The sequence below is a fragment of the Ylistrum balloti genome, unplaced genomic scaffold, assembly GCF_031769215.1.
Source record: "Ylistrum balloti isolate Yb309-2 unplaced genomic scaffold, AGI_CSIRO_Ybal_v1 Utg370560, whole genome shotgun sequence".
Taxonomy (NCBI): domain Eukaryota; kingdom Metazoa; phylum Mollusca; class Bivalvia; order Pectinida; family Pectinidae; genus Ylistrum; species Ylistrum balloti.
In genome coordinates this window covers 365938-388193 of record NW_026782352.1, presented here as the reverse complement: position 1 = coordinate 388193, position 22256 = coordinate 365938, and the positions used below count along the sequence as shown (strand labels likewise).

At 34.3% G+C, this 22256-nt stretch overlaps 1 protein-coding gene across 1 annotated transcript in view; it reads right to left on the bottom strand.

The window, feature by feature from the left end:
- LOC132556333 (mucin-5AC-like) overlaps positions 1-22011 on the bottom strand; it is a 78838-nt gene extending 56827 nt beyond the window's left edge. Inside the window, exon 1 of the mRNA XM_060220717.1 lies at positions 21561-22011. Coding sequence (XP_060076700.1) covers positions 21561-22011 — 451 coding nt within the window. The remainder of the gene's footprint in view (positions 1-21560) is intronic.
- Positions 22012-22256: the final 245 nt, after the last annotated feature.

Sequence of the window (22256 nt, the reverse complement as noted above, 5' to 3'; positions counted from 1 at the left end):
CGTTCAGACCATGAAAGGAACCATCAGTTTTGATGTGTGAAATATAACTTCCGTATACGACAAAGCCATTGTGATGTCACTTCTGTCACGTGGGGAGAACTCAAATACTTGTCACCGAGGGTTACAGATATTAATGAGACTGACAGTATGAACAAAGTAACCATATACAACACCACGATTCTCTTACGGTGGTGTTATATAGAAGTTGTGTAAGTAGTGGGGCCGTTAATAATTAAGGTGCGGTCAGTTTCGTGGTCAGTGGCTGTTATTGGTCACCGCCAATTTTAACGGTCAGTGGTCGTACCAGGCGGACGAATGAGACATGTGTCCACTATAGCAGTGTCGTACACGATGTTTTTTTTTCAGTCAGATGATCAACGTCCTGTCATCTGGCGATGAATTCTACTCACCACTCAGGGGTTTATAAATTGCATATGTCCAATCCATTGTTTTTAACTATTGTCTACAAACTGTTGCTAAATTGTCCGAAAAATTCTTAATTAAAAAGAGTTAAACAAATCAGACTGTGTCGTTTTAAAACGAAATATACTGACATTATGTTATAAAATACATAGGTGTTCACACAGATGATACAAAAAAAAACTACAGATATACCAAAGGACATTATGTGAGAAAAGTAGGTATATAGGTATTCACACAGATGATACAAAAAAACCACAGATATACTGACATTATGTAATAAAAGTAGGTATATAGGTATTCACACACATGATACAAACAAACTACAGATATACTGACAACAAAGGTTTATCAATCTGTTCCAGGCGATGACGTCATATCTGTTGCATTTAGCGGCTACCTTATTTGAGAGTTTTTCGCGCTGAAAGCATTGCGCGAAAATATAAATGCGCTGATTGTCACTTCTGTATATTGTTTCAAACAATTATAATTGATGTGTGTAGTTGTTATTGCACTCACATCGTGAAATGTGATAATGTGTTCAATCTTCCTTGTTTTTAAGTAGTTTGCAGAATTGATCGACGACTTATGTTTTATTGGTCGAACTCAGTAACGTTAAAGGTGCAAATGTTGACAACAATACATATGCGAAAATTATACTGATTTCTAACACGAGTTTCGTAATTGAAACGGATGTATTACCAAACACGAAGACAAAAATGAATTAACATTTTTTCAACGAAATATCGAACAACAGAAACTATAGAGTTTAACGGAAATGTATTTTAATGATACGATCTCATCAGCTGAACAACTGTTGACAAAAATCAAGCATTTTTTACGTTATCATTGTGTTATAGGTTAAGGAGTCGTCGACACTAAGATGGACTATTTTTAGAAATCATGTTTCGGTTCCGGTTATGTATCCCCAAAGGGATGATATCGCTAAATGGTCAGCCCGAATCCTCGCAGCCTACACCGGACTACAAATCACTGGTCAGAGGTGTGGAGAAAAATGCCAAATTATTGATGTAAGTGACAGATATGTGACACTCTGTCGTACAATGTCCCGACATGCACTGCTCTACTGTCATGTGACGTAGAATTGATTGATAACACAGAGTATGACAAGTTAGCTGTTTAAGGTGTGGATCTAAGGTCTCGATAGAACAACCCAACCTTAAAGACGGATTTTATCATATATTGTGGTCATTGGTTTAGCAAATTTTAAGAAATCAGAGACTCGGAATTTTCGGTTTCATTTTTATATCAAGAGTGTTAACTTTATCTATTGAAAACAATATATAGATTGTTATGACTGTCTACATGTTCTCCCTCATATCCGAACATCAGTTACCTACTAGTTCAATGTTATCAGCAACTGTAACAAATACTCATTCGACTAAGTGAATTGATAAATTTCTGTAACCTGTAATCACAGTTACTATAAATCCTCTTTCACTTAATCATCAGTTTTGTTACTTTTGTTCAGTAAACAAAAAAGAGTGTGATGTCGTTGTGATTCTAGTCACTCCTGGAATCAAAAAGCAATACCTTCCCCTAAAACAGAGAAAAACCGTGGGATAGATATATACCGTATCGGTTATTGATATTTTGGCAGAGATTTTTTATTTCAATTTATTTGCAAAACAATTTTGTCTTGATGGGTTTTTTATTTTATTTTTATACTTAAGTCATTTTTCGCATTCTATAAAATGGAGGTATATTGACACTTAGTATATATCAATTAATATGTTTAAAAAAAAACAACAAAAAGTATTATTCATATGCTATGTTTCAAAGCAATTTGCAGCTCCGTTTCACTTTGCCAAATCAAGATGGCGGTCAGTTCAAACTTTTTCTGTTTTTTTTCTCTTCACCACATGAGTAAGTCATGAACAGACAAATGTAGGGTTTGTTTGAATGTGTGATGTTCCTTACTTTTGGGGACAATATGCACAATATCATAATGTATAAGGACATTTCATCTGTCATCAAATAACGAGATTATAAAAACTACGATTCTCAACTTAATGACGTCATCATCATAATAAGCACAACTAATTAAACGCGGACAAATAACGCTACATTAAGCTTGTGTATTTATACTGTAAACAATTAAAATAATGAATGCTCGACTCACACTAATTATGACGGGCTGTCGTTCTGACATGAGGAATGACAGTCATTAACCCAGATCAGCTTTCATTTCTTGTTTCCCATCTTTCGACTTTGTCGCTCGTACATTTACTCAGTAAGCGAAACTCAAAAATGTTTCATTTATGTGTTTCTAAATTAACAAATATATTCATGTTTAATAAACAAATTCGTAGCTAGAACGATTATTTTGACCAAATGTTATGCCATTATTTAATAGTGTTTTATCCATTACAGAGCATTTTTATTCGCCCAATATTACACTGAGTCGTTTCTTAAGAATTAGATATCAGGAAAATGGGAAAAAGTACGAGGATATAATGTAATGTATTAGCGTATAGGTGAACTGGCGATGAACGTGTCATATTTTGACTATTTTTCTTTACGTTTAATGGTGAAATCTCTTATTGAAGTATCCTAACTTTCAAACGGGTTTGAATAACGTAAATAATACAGAGAAAGCGAGTTGAACTGACGTTAGGGTTTGGTGACAATTTATAAAGCATTCTATAAATACACGTGTTCTATACAGACTTATATAAATATTTTATAAAATATTATATAGATTTATCAAGAACTATATAAATAATTTATAAAAGATTATATAGATATTTTATAAAGCATTGTACAGATATTTCATTATGTTTTATACAGATATTTCATAAAGGGTTATACATATATTTTGCAAGATTGTGAAGAATGATATAGATATTTTGTAACTGCCGAACGTGGCGTACCAAATTGTTCTGCTTTATATTGTCAAACAAAATGCCAAGTATTTAGTCCTGACAATGTTAACGTCTCATCGTTATGGTTACCACATCATTCATAACTTGACGTGATGTTTTTAAGCACCCATGACTCGTCAAAGACATAAAAAATATCTTCCGTCACAAAGAGGGGACATCCTGGACAAGACTTGTAGCTGACAAAGACATCTATCTGGAGAAAACGTGAGGGCCGGGAGCGTGTTACGGTCAGATAGGCTACATCGGATATTACTCAATATGTCATGAATCTACTCTATCTGTTGTAAACACCAGTTGTATTGTTGACTCATTAGGAGGTCAAACGGAACAGTTATGAACCCCATTAATTATACTATAAATAACTTTTAGTACTCAAACCCACTGAATTATGCTTAACAAATATTGAATACCCCCACGTAAACTGACAGCAAATCTGTTGTACATTCATTTCCTTTCTCAACTTCCTTATCATGAAAACAGAAAACACCATAAATTTCTCTTTTATTTTGCCTCATAATCGGGGATTAAAAATTCTATTTTTACAATAAGGAACATACGTAACTGGTTTACCCTATGTCTCTTAAAGTATATAAACAAATATTTAAACTTAATTGAAGTCGCTTCTCATTCAGTACACCTGGTCTAATTTTTCTTGGATCGTCGTAAGAAATGGTCAAACAATAAAATTCTGGATTTATTTTGTCTTTTACTTTTCAGTTTGTTTCACATTGGTGCTTCTTTAAAATTGGATTGATCATTAAAAATCTCTGTTTAAAAGATAAAATATCGTAATATGTAGATATAAAATGAAGATGCTAATCATACCAGCCAACATAACTTTATACCATGTTTACGTGTTACAAATATCTAATGTATTATAATTTGTAAAACATTGCTTCTGATTGGTTTAAAAATTGATTAAACAGTGTGTGCGGTTGGTTTAAAACGTTCATGTTACATTGTTTCTGAATGGTTAAATATAAATTTACATAAACAGTGTGTGCGGTTGGTTTAAAACGTTCATGTTACATTGTTTCTGAATGGTTAGATATAATTTTACATAAACAGTGTGTGCGGTTGGTTTAAAACGTTCATGTTACATTGTTTCTGAGTGGTTAAATATAAATTTACATAAACAGTGTGTGCGGTTGGTTTAAAACGTTCATGTTACATTGTTTCTGAATGGTTAAATATAAATTTACCTAAACAGTGTGTGCGGTTGGTTTAAAACGTTCATGTTACATTGTTTCTGAATGGTTAAATATAAATTTACATAAACAGTGTGTGCGGTTGGTTTAAAACGTTCATGTTACATTGTTTCTGAGTGGTTAAATATAAATTTACATAAACATTGTGTGCGGTTGGTTTAAAACGTTCATGTTACATTGTTTCTGAGTGGTTAAATATAAATTTACATAAACAGTGTGTGCGGTTGGTTTAAAACGTTCATGTTACATTGTTTCTGAGTGGTTAAATATAAATTTACATAAACAGTGTGTGCGGTTGGTTTAAAACGTTCATGTTACATTGTTTCTGAATGGTTAAATATAAATTTACATAAACAGTGTGTGCGGTTGGTTTAAAACGTTCATGTTACATTGTTTCTGAGTGGTTAAATATAAATTTACATAAACAGTGTGTGCGGTTGGTTTAAAACGTTCATGTTACATTGTTTCTGAATGGTTAAATATAAATTTACATAAACAGTGTGTGTGGTTGGTTTAAAACGTTCATGTTACATTGTTTCTGAATGGTTAAATATAAATTTACCTAAACAGTGTGTGCGGTTGGTTTAGATATTCATGTTATAGTATATCTGATTGGTTTTCCATATAAAGATATAAATCTTTTCATCTTGCTATAAATCTAGAGTTAGGATAAAGAAATATTAGGCCCTGGAGTCATTTTCTAACACTAGTATAATCAAATGATCACAGCTACAGACAGTTCCATCCCAATGAGGGGGATACAGGTCGCCCCGTCACGTCGCAAGAACACTGACGTTCGTCGGTGAGACGATACCCGAACAGGAAGGAGTCAAGGAGACGAAAAACCTATTAACTAACAACCCAACCAACCAAGCTAGAAATCTGTTTAGTATATATCCGATGTGCCTCTAACAACACCTACATTGGTATAGACTGTTTCGTTATTGTTTAGGTATAATAACTATTGGGATATATTTGTTTTACATTGATCCATCATGTTTCGCCCACCAACTCATTAATAATGTCGGTGAAGCAAAAACAAACAAAAACTAAGACAGGATAGCAACACGTAAACAAAATTATCATCCTAACTTGATAGCATCAGGGCAACATAGGTTCAAACTATTATTTACAGGGCGTATCTAGGGCAACTGTCATGGATAACGAGGGGTAGTTCAAAATTACAAGCGGTTTATTATATCAGATATAATCCCGCTTAATATCAATGTAATATTGGCAAACTGGCAACATTTCCAACACTGAATCGTCGAGCCCTGAAATTGTTTTATTGGTAAAGTCTGAATAGGAAATCTAGGTTAAATTAAAGAAATGAAGTTCTTCTAAAAGAAAACTGGGATTCAGTGAAGAAACAACCTGGTATGAATGCATAACCAAACAGTGATGACGTCATGATTACAATTTTGGTTGATTACAATTTCCAAAGTCAATGACGTCACTCAATGGTGTTTTTATAGTGTCATCACACTGAACTATCATGGTATAGTAGTATGCCATCCTCTCCGTCATGTTACACAAAGAATGGGCTTTCTAGTGTTTAACATGTATTCATCCTGGATATAAAGTATAAAGCATTTGATACCAGTTTTACAGACTTCCTTCTGTATACAATGGGACAAAGTCAGTAGTATGTCTGTTACCATTACTACTCATCAGACACTTAAGTGTTAACATGCTAAATGTTCGGAGTAAAATGACCTGTACATGGTCTTCTCTATTTATAGTGCAGTACAACAAATCTGTCCCAACGACACATGTCCAAACTGGACATATCGTGTAGTAAGTGGTCAACCAAATTGGTCCGGTTTTCTACTTTGATAGTTCGTCGTCTGTGATAATATATTATATGCAGGCCAAAATGACTGTTTTGACTTGTTGAAGTGACTTTCCGTCTGTGGTGATGTATGTACAAATTGCTACCCCGCGGCACGGTTCCATGTCGACAGTCCGTCTATATCACCAAGTATAATGGGTATGTCCTCACTGACAGGTCACGTGAGCTGACGTGGGACAAAAGGCAAAGTCTCTTCCCATGATTTCTATCCCGAAACTAACATATTTTTAGCCTTAGCTACATGTAGAGCAATCCCCTGTTTGTATGTAAAGTATCTTCTTTAGATTCAAATAACGTCACAGACCTTTGTCCGTATTACGTAAATGTGACGTCAAACATATTTTATATCAACATGCATATATTAACTTCTGTTAGTAGTTTGCTATTATTGTGAAAAATGTCATTATAACATGTATGTGTATTAGATAGTCACGTTATCAATACATGTGTACTGAATATGTACACGTCATCAATACATGTGTAATGAATATATACACGTCATCAATACAGGTGTAATGAATATGTGCACGTCATCAATACATGTGGATAAACAGCTTCGTTATTAAAACCGTATTTGTACTTACCATAGTGAACACACAGCACTGTGGAAAAAATAAAAAAGAAAGTATTAATAAACAAATCTACTTAAATAATAAAGATTAACGAAATCATTCTATATCAGACAAAGAATATCATCTAATATCGTAAATAAACTGACATACTGTGAAGTCATTCATTTTTGTCGAGGAATTATTTTCATTGATGTCATGGATAATCTTCTTCCACGAATTTATATGTCCACGAACCGATAGCTTTAAGACATTTATTGAGCTTCTGTACATCACTTACATTTCACGTGGGATTCGTTTTTGCGTTAATAAGCGATTGGAGTCAATGGTGAATTCAAATGCCTCGCTATTGTTTATACACAAATAATTGTTGATGCCATCTCTACTGATAGGGTTACCGATGTCAGAGTCAATACATCTAATAACACATCATTCGCGAATATAAAGACATCTTTAGATCACCTATCGAAAATCAAGTATTCGCCAATATTTTTGAAGAGGAAAGTTTGCGAAATAAAGTATTTACGCAATCTAAATGATTTACAGTATATTTATCCACGAAATATAATGTACACCAAATACTGATTTTTTGTGAAACCACGAAAATTGAATCCTCGAAAATATAATTTTTGCAGTACCTGTTTTTATCCATACATATGAGATTTCACATCAGTACATAGACTGTCAGACGATCGTTAATTTTTTCTTGATTTAGGTTTTTTCGTGATGAAAATGATAATACTGTTCACACATTGTTTATAACTTTAACCGAAATCTAAGAGAAGAGTTTTGAAATGAGAATAATTAAGGTTAGGTATATAGAAAATGTATTGTCGCCTTAGTCTAAGGATCCAAGACATCTCACACTGTCAAGTCCAATACGTATTAAGAGAATACAAGGAATAAAGCGAAACAAAGCAATGATATAAGACGAAAGATTACATCAAACGTAGAATAAAATAACTGCAGTGATGATACAAACATATACCGGAAATCAACATAGGCAAACCGGAAGTGACAATTTAAATGTAGATATGAAAAAAAACAAACAAAAACAAGAAAAAAAAAACAAAAAAAAAACAAAAAACAAAAAATGTAGATATTTGTCAACTACTCATCATTGAGGAGGTCAAAATAGAATTGAAACATCAGGATGTATATATATATATGGATTACTAACAACTATCATCGTTGTTTGTTGCTTAAAGTGAGAGTATACTGTATCGACATCAGAATTGTGTCCTGAAGATAACCAACTTAAACTAAATATTCTCTGAAACCCTACTGACTCTACATAGAAGAAAACAGTTTTTATCAGCAACGAAATCTGTAGTTTCATCACCCTCTCTAACTTAGTTCAAACCTTCCTTAAATGCCAGCGGTCAATACCTTTAATCAAAACCATCAATTTATTCTAATGTATAAACGTCACGGTCGTTTTTGTATATACTGTCAAGGCTTTTTTGGTGACTTAAATTTTCGTGGATTTACCAAAAGCTCGCAGTAAAGAAATGGTGGATATCTCACGTAAACATAATTTGAACTAAACGTGGAAACATTAATCAACCCATCTATTGAAAGAAGCTTAGAGACAACATGGTGAAAAACAGATTTAGTTATGTTACCTTTATAGGGCTTATAAAAATATGACAGGTTTGTGTTAAATTCTCTTCCTTGTACAAAAACAGAAAGTGGGGCAGAGTGCTTTTATGTTATATCCCATAATTTACCTGTCGTTGAAATATTTTGTTCGCGATGACGTCACGCGGGTCGTGATATTAATATCGGAAACCATTACCTTAGTGTGTAATGGATTTGAAGGCTACTTTTTTTTTTATAAAAACATCGTTATTTGAATTACGACAGCAAGCAGAACGTTAGGTAGGAATGTGATCGGGACAGTGAGGAAGTCTAAAACACATCGCACATGCTCTCAAACGACCAGATTTTGATGTTGTACGCATGACAGTATCTTCGTAACAAAAGTACAGACCCTTCACAAAAAGGGATTTCGCATATCAAATAAAAACTCATGAGAGACATAACGAAAGGTTTTTAAAAAATAGAGAAACATTCCGTTATTCAAATAGAATAGATCTCAGAAACAATGAATCGTGAAAATAAACAAAATGTAACAAAAACTAAAATTACTATGGTATTTATTACATCATTCGTGCGCGGTCTAGCTCTTTGATAAATATTTATGTAAAGAAAAAGTAATCAAACCAGCCTTACGGGAATTGTTTACGGGAGTTTACAATCGGATAAATGTAAGATGATGACAGTAAATATCTGAGACAAGTAGACAGTGATGTCGGAGAAAGGTAGACACTGGGGGAAAACAATGGATAAAATAGTGGGGGTAGAAATATACAAAACAGAGATAGAGAAAAATGCATAAAGTGTGAGACGAATTAAATTATAAAAATGTTTTCTGAAAAAAAAAAATGTATAAATCAATAAATTACAAAAATAATGTGTAAAAATAGAACAAAATCTAGGGAAAATATTTACCTGTTGTAACTAGTATTAAAATCCTCATCATGGTTATGTTAACATTAATTGTTTCTGATGGTACAAAATGGCCGAATTATTCCACGACACAATAAAGTTCTTGGCTGCCAGCGCCAGTTAATGCTCACACTTCGGGGCCAGCCCAGTCTCTGATTCCTTATGGTCAGTGTCTCTCGTTCAGTAGGCACAGCCAAACGGGGCCCAAGGCAGGGGCAGCAAGGCTAACTACACATATTTCGGATAATCGAGTCCGTCAGTCCTGTGTATTACATGTAGTTAGTTAGAAGGTAATACTTGCGCTGTTGTCAAACCCAGTTTTTGTTACGTTTTTTAAGAAAAGATATTATATGTCGTTAGTTTGACATTATCATTGTCATTTACGTTACCTACGAGGAATACTACAAGAGATATCACTTTCGATTTCAGTACAAACCTTACATTGTCTACACAACCGTTTGATTTCTTGTGAAAGTTATTTCAGAAAAGTGACCATTTCTGAGGACAGCTTCTGAAACAACTTTTATATCTAATTATCTTTACTGATACTCAAAACAGAAAAAGTCGCATGTGCAAATGATTAAAGTTTTAACCCAAAATGAAATATAAAATATATCAGTTCTCAAATATATTACGTTTTTTAATAGAACATGGCATGACCTGCCGGCGAGTTTACTTCACGATATCTACAATGGAGGTCACTGTCTTTCACTCACGCATATATCATCCTATTATCACTGAAACAAAGGTCTGCCCGCTCTTACATAATCCCAAATGTATTACTTTTGTGAAAAAAAGATAGAAGGAGCGAAATTTTCCAGCAACAAATAATTTTCTATCTTCACGAACGAGTCCTATAAGGACAAAACAGTTCTATGATGTAACATCGCTGACGAGTCCTAGAAGGACGAAACAGCTGTATGATGTAACATCGCTGACGATTCTTAGAAGGACAAAACAGTTGTATGATGCGATTTAATCTATCATTTAGTCTTAGTGTATCTTATACTAAATTTGATATGAAATGTGTTATTCACTAATGTGTCTTTTGTACAATCTTCCATTGCTGAAGTTGAGCGTGCGCAAAGAAGACTTATATCAGATCTGAGTTTTTACTCAGGTATTCAAAGATTACATGGTGGAACAAGGATTAAACATATAGACCGTACATTCTTTGTATTACATTATTCATATGTGGCTTTGCTTCAACCACATCCCACCGGGATATTAATAACATGAAGGACATTACGTGTGTGTTAACTCGATGTCGTTAACTTCATTCACACCTGTTAATGGATAGGAGTACCTCGGAGGAGATATTTACATAATTAATTAGCCACGTGACCCAGGAGACAAACTGTGGCGACCGCAGCGCTGTCTAACCGGCTCTTAAACGGTGATAATTTGTAATGTGTAGTGACAAATCTACATGCAACTCCCGAGTCCTGCACTCAAACTATTTAAATGGGACTCGAAAAAATTCTTAAAATAATGGAATTTACATTATGGAACCAAATGATTTAAGCAATACAGTTGAAAAGGAGTAGTGGAATTTGTTTGTAGACTGAGCATCACTGCTATCGATTGTGGCTCCGTCTAGCGTCCTGATGATTTGTTTAAAGTAACCTCTAATTATTTCTGATGTTTTATAATTGTTTTACTGACGGCGAAATTCAAATAAACTATTTGATTTTATTTGATTTTTGTCGATCATTGTGTCCTCGTGAAGTTCTTTTTCATGTCATGAAGTTGACACAAAAACAATCACAGTATACATTTACGTCATAGTATATCTTTACGTCACAATATATATTTACATCACAGTATACATTTACATCACAGTATACATTTACATCACAGTATATATTTACGTCACAATATATATTTACATCACAGTATATATTTACGTCACAATATATATTTACATCACAGTATACATTTACATCACAGTATACATTTACATCACAGTATATATTTACGTCACAATATATATTTACATCACAGTATATATTTACGTCACAATATACATTTACATCACAGTATATATTTACGTCACAATATATATTTACATCACAGTATACATTTACATCACAGTATACATTTACATCACAGTATATATTTACGTCACAATATATATTTACATCACAGTATACATTTACATCACAGTATACATTTACATCACAGTATACATTTACATCACAGTATATATTTACGTCATAGTATATATTTACATCACAATATATGTTTACGTCACAATATATATTTACATCACAATATATATTTACATCACAGTCTATATATATATTTACGTCATATATTTACATCACAGTATATATTTACAATATATATTTACGTCATAGTATATATTTACGTATTATATTTACGTCACAATATATATTATATATACATCACAGTATACGTCACAATATATATTTACATCACAGTATATATTTACGTCACAATATATATTTACGTCATATATATTTACATCACATATATTTACGTCACAATATATATTTACGTCATAGTATATATTTACATCACAATATATATTTACGTCACAATATATATTTACATCACAGTATATATTTACGTCACAGTATATATTTACGTCACAATATATATTTACATCACAGTATATATTTACATCACGTTATACATCAAATCATTTAATAAGGTGATGTTATATGCCGTGGTAGACATTAAATGTCTACTTACTGTTTCCACAGCTCTAGTAGTATATAAAACACGATCTAACAGCTCCATATATAACCCCGATGTTACTATTTTATGCGCTGGTGATATATTCATGACAAAAAATGATTCGTTTCGAGCAGGTGATATGATATATAAAAGCACCCTCTTCATTGCATTCATGTCCTGATAACTGCAGTCTACTAATCTCCCCACTAACGATATGTATACATTCATATTAGTTGACGGTTATTATAACATTGAAGACTAAGCTTTTACATGCGACTCAATTTGTACATTTATAAATCAAGCTTTCAAATGACACGGATTGATATCAGTACTAAAAATACTTGTTTAATGTTTGGAATTAAACAAGTTTGAATAAACTATTTAATTCTGGCGTGATTGTAATACACTATAACGAATCAGATGTTATCACAGGAAATTTGGAGGAAATGTCTGTCATCAGATTTTTCTCGTGACAAATCTACTCTGAAGCTAACAACGTCTATTTATTTATTTATTTAACTATTTTATTTATTTATTTACGTCCCGTAATCCTGTCTTCAGCGACGTCACGATCTTATTAATAAATCCCGGTAGAAATAGAAACCAGATGTTGATATGTTAACTAAGTATTGTTTACTTTTGTAAGGTATCACGTGAACTAGATTCTATTTATTATTTTGTTCTTTTATTGAAAACGAAATCTATCGTAGCCGGATTGTGGCCATTACGTCCTGCTGTGGGTGACGACAGTGATCGTTATCACGTGACATTTTCTTTACGATTAACCGGCTTATTCCGTTTAGTCAGAGGTAAGTTATTTGTTTCTTTCGGCTGCGACTAGAAAGAAGCAGCTACCTTGCACTTCTATTCTGCAAACGTCACTATCGAACAATGGAATTGCGTCATCACTTTACGCGGAGTGACCATTACTATGACATAATACAATAACGTCATCAGTTGCGTCACACAGTTCATGCGTAACGCACAATTTACCGATGCAGTTCTTCATCGACAAAACATTCAAATATCTAGCATCTTCCAGTGTGAACGTCTGGGAGAAATAGAAAATATCATGTTTGTATTATTTTTACATCTATAACCAATATCAAGCTATGATAATGAGAATAAGAACAAATATTATATTTGAATTGAAAATAATAAGTAAAAATTGACATTTTTTGTTTTTGTTTTTATATGTTTATTTATCTATATATTATTCTATTCTATTTTTCTCCCAGCATTTGCAATAAATCGCATATATAAAGTATTCAGTAAATACTTTTTTTAGAATGTATGACGAGTTTACATTCACTGAAAAAGGAAAGTTGTATTTCTGAGAAATAATTTCCATAAAATGGCAATATCTGCCTTCATATTTCAGTACTAGTTTTATCTCATTTATTGTACTTTGCCATAGTAACCATGGTGACGGACCGTGTTTATATTCTCGTGACGATAGAAACGTTTACGTCTTAATGTGTAACTTTAACAGTGGCATGGTATACTGAAATAATTGGGGAGATATTAGTGAACCCTGTGGCATACCTCTGACGTGTTTATTCCTATACAAAGACAACCCTGTGGGCTACAACGCGTAACTGTCAACAGAAACAATAGGAATGTGATAAATTGACCTGTCCACGTCCGAACATCGCAGTTTAGGCACAAAACATAATGTCCAAATGTAGTGAGGGCTCTGTCCAAACTTATCATCGTCAAGATATACGTGTAGGGACGGAAGTACTGAAGGAATTCAATCTTAATTGTAATTGTAATACCCATCTGGCCCCAGTTATGTTCTAAGGCTGATAGGACGATAACCCGTGTTTAGTGATTGTTTTAAGATTGTCAGATATATTCTATAGCCAACTAGAAGAATTCCTAGTAAGAATGAAAAATATCAATATATTTAGGGAACGGATAATGACAAGTCGTGGGAAAAAAAACCATTCTACTGAACATTATTCTTTCTTCATATATCTACTTAATCAAATCAATTCCAAACTTAACCCTTTTCCAGAAACCTACGGATTTTTTTTATACTTCAATTTGTTTCTTCCTCTGTTTGATTAGCAGTCGGCTAAATAAGTTTATTCCTTCATTTTAACACAATTAGAACAAAACCCTATAGGTCCATGCCAGTTTATGAAATGCTGGGATCTATTCACACTTCAGCAAATGTGTTAGGGAGATATTTCTATATCCGTACTGCCTCAAGGGAGAATATGTCATGTCCATATTTCTCTCTAGTATTTTTATAGTAGAGCGTATTTAAAATCAGAAACAATTTCTTCATTTTAAAAAATTTATGTATAAATTCGGGAGAAATTTCTAAACTTGTATGATTTAGCGTCTTGGTATATGAGGGGGTAGGTTTTGCTGGTTGTAAACTTGACAATAAGGTTAAACACACTCACTTTCACGATATACACTCCCACGTGCCCAGGTACTTACCAATTTCTTCTATACCAGTCAAACTTGGTTAAAGAAAAACCAGCGGATAGAACTAAAACTTGGATATGATAAGAAGAATTATAGACGAGCTAGTCCCCTCGTTTTGTTATCCTCCAGTTTACTAAGCAGTCTAGAAGCCTTTATAAAAATTTCCGAAACGTGTGTCGAGTTCTGACGAGAAACCAAACAGAACATCTAGTCATTCAGTGATTATAAGACTTAATAGTTACACTGTGTATTTAAAAATAATTTAAATACCTCTAAGATGTTTTTCCAAAATTAAGAGATTTTATTGCTGTGTGTAATGTGCATGTGATATTGTTAGAAATATACAACAAGTTTGAATAGTCTGATATTAACAAATAACTAAAGAACGTGACTTCCTACAATTGGAACTTCGGCTGTTTTGATCTGCATAATATAAGATTTAATATCAAGAACAGAAATTAAAAATGTTAAGGTTCCATAATTGCACTCTAAACAACACGTCTGTGATGTAGCCCTGAACTAGCCTGAGGGGATTGCCGAGGACGTCATTTTCATTGTCATGGTGACCAAGACTTTGCGACAATCCTAAACTGTACGTGATAACCTCGCCAGTAACCTGGACAGCTAGGAGTAGAAATATTACATAAATGTTTCAAAATGATTTTGGAGACGTCATTCAGAACATTAACAGCCATGTAGATGTCTTATCTGTGGAATTCTGTCATTTTGAAAGCATGCTCAGCTCACGTTCTTATCAATAAATATGCGGCTTTAATCAACATGTTATTTTTATCAGTTCTGTCAGGGATATTCTGACTAGAATTTGTTATATATAGATAATTATTTACCATCACTCTAGCTTCTACATATTGTATATTGCTGTATTGTCAGTGTCTGAAAATGTAAGCTCCGGGATCAGGACAGAAAGACAAAAATGGTCAGGGACTCGCCACTTTTGTCTATCTTCGCCCTCGCCAAAATACAGTTTATATCATAAGGCACCGGCTATGTGTTCTCTCTATCTCATACATTGTGATTGTTTCTGTCAGATTTGTCCTTTCTTTCGTTTCTGTTCTATCTCTGTGTTTGTCATTCTAATTCAGTGTTTGTCTCTACTGTATTAAACTCTACAAAATGTGTATTAAAATGTGTTATTATCTTGTGTGTCTTTTGTACAATCTTTCCACTTTAAGCGTCCCATTCATATCACAGACCACTTCAAAGTTTAGCGTATTATTGTTATAAGAACCCGTGTGTGGCCTGTAGAGATTCAGCCACATGGTTGTTCAAGTTTTCCTGTAGAATGTTTTAAGGGTCGTACATAAGGCTTACAAAGTCTTGACACGAAATATGCAGTAACCTATTAACCATCCGTCACGAAAACACAATGTTGTTTACGTGTGTTCTACCAGTTGTTTACTGTTTACGTGAACTGGTGTGTTTTATCCTTTCCGCAGTGTAATATAAAATATAGAAGTAAACAAACAACAGACAAAAATCGGTTTTGTTTATTAAATTAAATTATTGTCGTGTTTTTGTTAAATGTAGTTGTCCTATTAAGTTATCTAGAGCTGGTGAGAGAAGTTAATCCATGTCCTGTACTAGATCTATGTCTTGCCTACGTACGGTTTGACGTGAAGGTTTGTCCTATAGTCGTAATGGTATATATAAATCATAAAAAACGATACATGTACATAAAACCGCACTTACCACAGAGCTAAGGTAAACTTTATCAGCTTTATTGCATAGCTGGCAAGGTCGGGTTTATCACAGGACTGAGAAGGTCATCTCTATCATAGGGCAGGGAAAGTCAACTCTATCATAGGGCAGGAAAAGTCAACTTTATCATGGGGCTGGAAAGGCCGAATTTATCTAGGAACTGGCCCCACTTGTATAAAACATGTCAACTTGAGATTTCCGCAAGCCCACATTTTCCTCAGCTAATATCTCCTTGAAAATATCTTGTATGAAAATTCCTCAAGGAATTTCAGGACATCCTAGCCGATGCCTTCCTCCTGTTCCTTGAGAAAATGTTATACAAGCCGTTTTTGAGGAGATATCAGCTGAGGAAAATCTCGACTTGAAGAAATCTCAAAATGAGATGTTTTATACGAGTGGGGCCTGGAAAGTTAGTTTTATCAAATAGCTTGATAGGTCAACTTTATCAAAAAGCAGGAAAGGCCAGCTTAATCATAGGGCTGCTGAAGGTCGACTTAACCATAAGGCTAGAAAATCAATTTTATTAAAGAGCCTGCGAGGGTCGGATTTTTTCCCGAGGACAACACATTGAATCATGGTTAGAAAAGTTATCAGACATAAGAAGAAGAGAAAAGTACATTTGTTACTGACGAGGAAAACAATTAATACTTCCTATTTCCGATCTCTCACTACCTATGGTTGTTTTTAACGGTCCACCTGGAATAAACAAAACTGGCGAATCAACAATAGGTTTTACAGCTTTGGGAGGTGGAAACTAAATATAGTTCATACAATCTTTTATTGATAATATGACTGATAATTCGAGAATGAATTTCGGAAATCTTTGTGAAAATGTTTACGACTCTTTTCTATATATGTCCTCATTATAATATAGAAACATGTACACTATTTTCAATATTACCGACTTAAATCTGGATTTTGTTATCGATATAAACTAATTGCTCCTAAGAACTACATACTATCAGCAGACGCACTCGTCATAGGTTTTAGAAATATGTTAAGGTACATAACACCCAGCCAAAAGTTTAATTAATGTGACATTCCCTCATTCACTTGTATCTGTTGTATCATTATTTTAATGTATAAAAAACTGTATTCATTGTGATTTGATGTGGTTTTTCTCTCGATTGATAACAATTTATAGTGGATAGTGCCTTTTTAGCGCTGAAATAACCTGTACATGGTGGCTCCGGTGTTGTTTACCTTCCTTACATTTTGGAACATGGCGTTGTTTACTTGAATGGACTTTTTTTTTCATTGTATATGATGGGTGTCGTCGATGAAGTAGAAGACGCGTACTCTTCCGGAACACCTAGTCTGATACTCATTGTACTTTCTTTTATTTTATTCCGGCCAAAATTTTATTGAATTTCACTTTGGATAAGATTCTGTTGGCATGTCGGTAAGTTCCTGCTGTTTAAAATCACAGCAATTTGCAGACCCGTGAGGTTTTAATTGTAATCTGTCAATTGTTATAATGTTAATGTTTTTATTTGATAAAAATAAAAGATAAATGGATTTTTGTCTCTCATATGAAAACTGTGTACAATTTTAACGATACGTAGAAAAAGTGGTTAAAAGAAAATGGAGTTATCTCCCTTCGACCTCTTTTGGAAATTTATTGCACTACCAAAAACGTCAAATGTTCTGTTTTCCTCCCATTTTTATAGAAAAACAAACAAAAAATGTGATAACAACTCTACAAAACAAAAATATAAACAATTTACTGGACACTGTAATCAATCAATTATATTGGCATTATTTCAATGGAATCTTTCATGATAATCTCAAAAGATACATGTGTAGGGTAGAGAATTGGAAATAATTCAAAATATCAAGCTGGTAGCCAAAAAGAGTTTATAATTTTTTAGACAGGTAATTAATTAAACGATGATTGGTTATCCTGTCACGTGTCTATCGCAACACTGTACTTAACTCACGAGAAAATATACTAAACAAATAAATAACATATACTACCGTCTCCTAAGTTCTTACGGGGATCACATGCTATACGTCCAGTTATCCACACTACAGCCTCCCCCTGAGGGAATACAGGTGCTGCCACCACTCTATCTACGCTTCCCCACTTAAACCTGTACTGGTCTGTCTACAATACTATTTATCGATGCTTTATGAGCGGTGATGCAGTGGTAACACACTCGGCGTGTACCTAGACATCCAGGGTTCAATTCCCCGAGCGGACGTGAAACGGTTATGAGTCACTTTCCCGACCACGTGGGTTTTCCTCGGGTACCCCAGTTTCCTATTACATTAAGAGCTCGTGCACTCGACGTGTAGTTCACGGTTACTATTTACAGAAAACCTTCAGATGAATTTTAATTCCAGAAATGATTTCATTAGTGAAACAAAGATTGAATACTTTAAAGCATATTAAACGTACAAAAATCGTTGTTAATTTCTTGTATAGATCCGGTTTTACAGTTGTCCGAGTGGTCATCTCGTCTGATCCATACAAATGAAGAAGATTTTTAAAATCAGATACACCAGGGAAAGGGATTTTTTAATGAAAACATGGCGTACCCCCTAGTAATCCAGATATCCAATTTGTATAAAAATTGATCTGATACAAACAGTAATAACGATACTTTTATATTCATATTTCAACACATTCACAAGGGAAAACAGTCCGTGAATAGTGAGACTACAACATGCGTGGTAAACACTCCTTGTCAACAAAAACAATTTATCCAGGTTATTACAATCAGCAATCACATAAAAAAGGGTACGTTTTATTTTTACGTCACGGTCCGTTGATCATTCCGTTAATTAGACGAAAAGTCGTTTGTCCATTGTATTATCAAACTCCACTTCGTGTTTTATTAGAATTTGCCTGTCAAGTTTGAAGTCAATCGAAAGTAAGACCTCTTTAACAAATAGAGAGTGGACAACAGAGAACAACCAACCCAAGACTTCTCCTGTCCTAACTATTGGGATTCCATACTGAAGAATTAGTTGAGATAACATTGACATGTTTAATGTCCCACATAAAACCTATGACATATCAACTGCTACCGTAGCGAAAAGAAGGGAAGACAAAGCGGTAGCGGACATCCGAGAATGAACAGACAAGAATTTGGCCGAGAAAAAAGCTTCCAGATTAAAGACAGCGAACACACGCGGAACAGTCTCCCTGAGGAGATGATATACGGGGAAAGTGTGAATTGTTTTCAAACCAATAAATCTTGAGAACAAACATTCAGTAGTATATAATCTTACATCCATGGATGTCTGGAGCCTTGTATAGGAAACTTTCCATTCTGCACCAGAAATCTGAACTAATGTTTTTTCGTTATGTATTCGCTATCAGCAACGCCACGTTGAAGTACATGCTTTTAAAAAATATATATCGAGTCATTGTGTTTTTATAGATAACGTTTGTCAGAAAAAGTCAACAAATTTTTAAAATGCTATCTTTCGACGAAACTTAAAATGGAAGAAACGTTTGATAACATTTTAAGAGAATAAATCAATATATGTCGACATCATTCTAACATTCAATGTTTCAAGAAAGTCTTTTTCACAGCGGTAACTGGAAATAAATCTAGAGTTGTCACTAAGAAAGGAAACAGATCTGCTGAAACGTTGTTCTGTGTCCGGGGTGATGTGAATTTGATACGACGTTTCAAAAATAACTTTGTGCATTTTGTCGATGTTTGTCCATTGTCATTTGTTCGTGCGTAAACATTGTTTTGCAGAAAATTTCCACGACTTGAAGCTCGTAAAAAGGTTGAAAATATAGTTGTCGATCAGTTTTATAGGTAGATTATGAAGAGTTCCGAAGATGTCGTTTACATCCGGAAGACTATGACTTCTCCATTATCCGTGTTGCATCCTTAGTTGTCGTTTGAACCAATACCAACACAGACGTGAGACTTATGCATCTTATTAAGAATGGTAGATGGGACATGAAAACAAGGAAGATATCTGCATTGGCATTAAAAATATTTTCTAGGTTTATCGAATACAGAACTGACTTCATGTATCACTAGTTCTAACCACTAGTGGTGTGTTTTATTGTGGGCGCCCGGGGTTCGATTCCCGAAACGGACATGGAAGGAATGTGCTCACCTGCCCGACCACGTTTTCTCTGAGTACTGTACTTTCCTCCCCCAGTAAGACCCTCGCGCACTTGTAACCGAGACAACAAGAGTGATTAATATAAGCTGATAGCTTGTCTCGCAGTTGTTGTATTTTTTTTTTAAATTTTGTAATCTATACAAAAAAAATAGTATCTTTGTACATCAACGGTATAAATTATACAAAAATATATTTTAAACAAAGTATTTTCGTGTAGATTCGTTATTTTGTTATCATATTGTGGCTAAGTTCAGTTTCAGTCTTACGTTGACAACACCATAGCCTCGTTGTGGTGTGGTTTAGACTGCAGACAGGCTACATCACGTGACCCTGATAGAGCCATGTTGATGGATTCGCCAATATAATTCTTCTACACTGGATAAAACAATAAAATAGAATTAAAATGCTATTAAGAAATCGTTTTTGCTTGTCCAGAAAAATCACGCATGACACCTAATTTCTAGGATTACTATCGATCTCCTAAATTTGGAATCCGAGCCAGCCAGCTGTATGATAATAATCCGATCATCTCATATCTCTTATTTAAGAAAATTAAACTCCTTCAAAAATTGGTTGCTTTTTAATTTTTTTTAGGTTAATATTATTTTTACCGCTACAGATAACACATTGTGATAATTTTTCCTCAGCGTAATAGGAGTAACTGCTAGCTGTCAGTTGGGTGTTGGCATTTTAGAGAGGGTGTTTGAGAATTAATGGTTTGTCAATTGAAGAGAAAAGATCACAGTTCATAGATTAATACTATCACTGGGTGTTCACGACAGCAGATATTGTTACGAGACAAGCGATAAATTACAATGGGATTTTTTTTCGAAATGTTTTCCTTCTCCACAAACACTCGTAGATCTTAGGCATGCGAGATGTTTCTCTCGCATACTCAATCTTTTAGTAAACTATTGAACTACTGAACGCATATTCCGCTCAGAAATACAAACATACCGCCCCGTAACGACCAAAAGAAGAAGTTGAAGATACTGGGGCTGTATAAAAGGTTCCATCGCAGTAGACGATCTCGGCAGAGCATAGATGTACTAGGTTCTCGTCAGTATTTTGTCGTTGTTTCCATCATTTGCTTGTAGAACCTGTTCTCCACTGGTGGTCTAGGTAAATTTACCTTCAAGTTGTACCTCTGGTCTGGTGTTCGGAATTGGCGGTAGTGTCTTCTTTCTGCTACCATAGAATGACGACTTCTTGGCATCAAACGTTGGAAGTTTAGAGGCAATCTCTATACTCTGAGCATCCCATGGCGTAGTTCGGAGTTTGGATATTTCTTCATCATAGGCTGGTAGTGGATGAAGTTCGGTTTTAATTCTCGTTCGTACGTTGTTCATAATCTTCTTGCATCCTACTGCTGCTCGGTCTGGAAGATTATTGTGAACCTGGCCTATCTTTGTGGGTATGTCATCTCGAGTGCATAATGTAGCTTTGCAGTTTTTCTCGGTACACTTCCATGATATCCATGTGTCCCTCTTGTTGTTATGGCGATATATAAAGCCATTCCATACAAGATGTCTACCACCCCTGTTAGTCTCTAAAAAGTCTACATGTAGCATAACTCCTGCCATGTTGATTGTGAAACTGATACTTTAGCATACTGTTAAAGGTCTTTTATAGATAACATGTAAGCTGAGATGAGGAGTAATTCCAAGCTGAATCTCTGTAAGTCTAGTGTTATTCCAAGCTGTTACTGCTAGGGTGAACAGGATTCTTATACGTAAGCTGAGATGAGGAGTTAGTCCATGCTGTTACTGCTAGGGTGAACAGGATTCTTATACGTAAGCTGAGATGAGGAGTTAGTCCATGCTGTTAC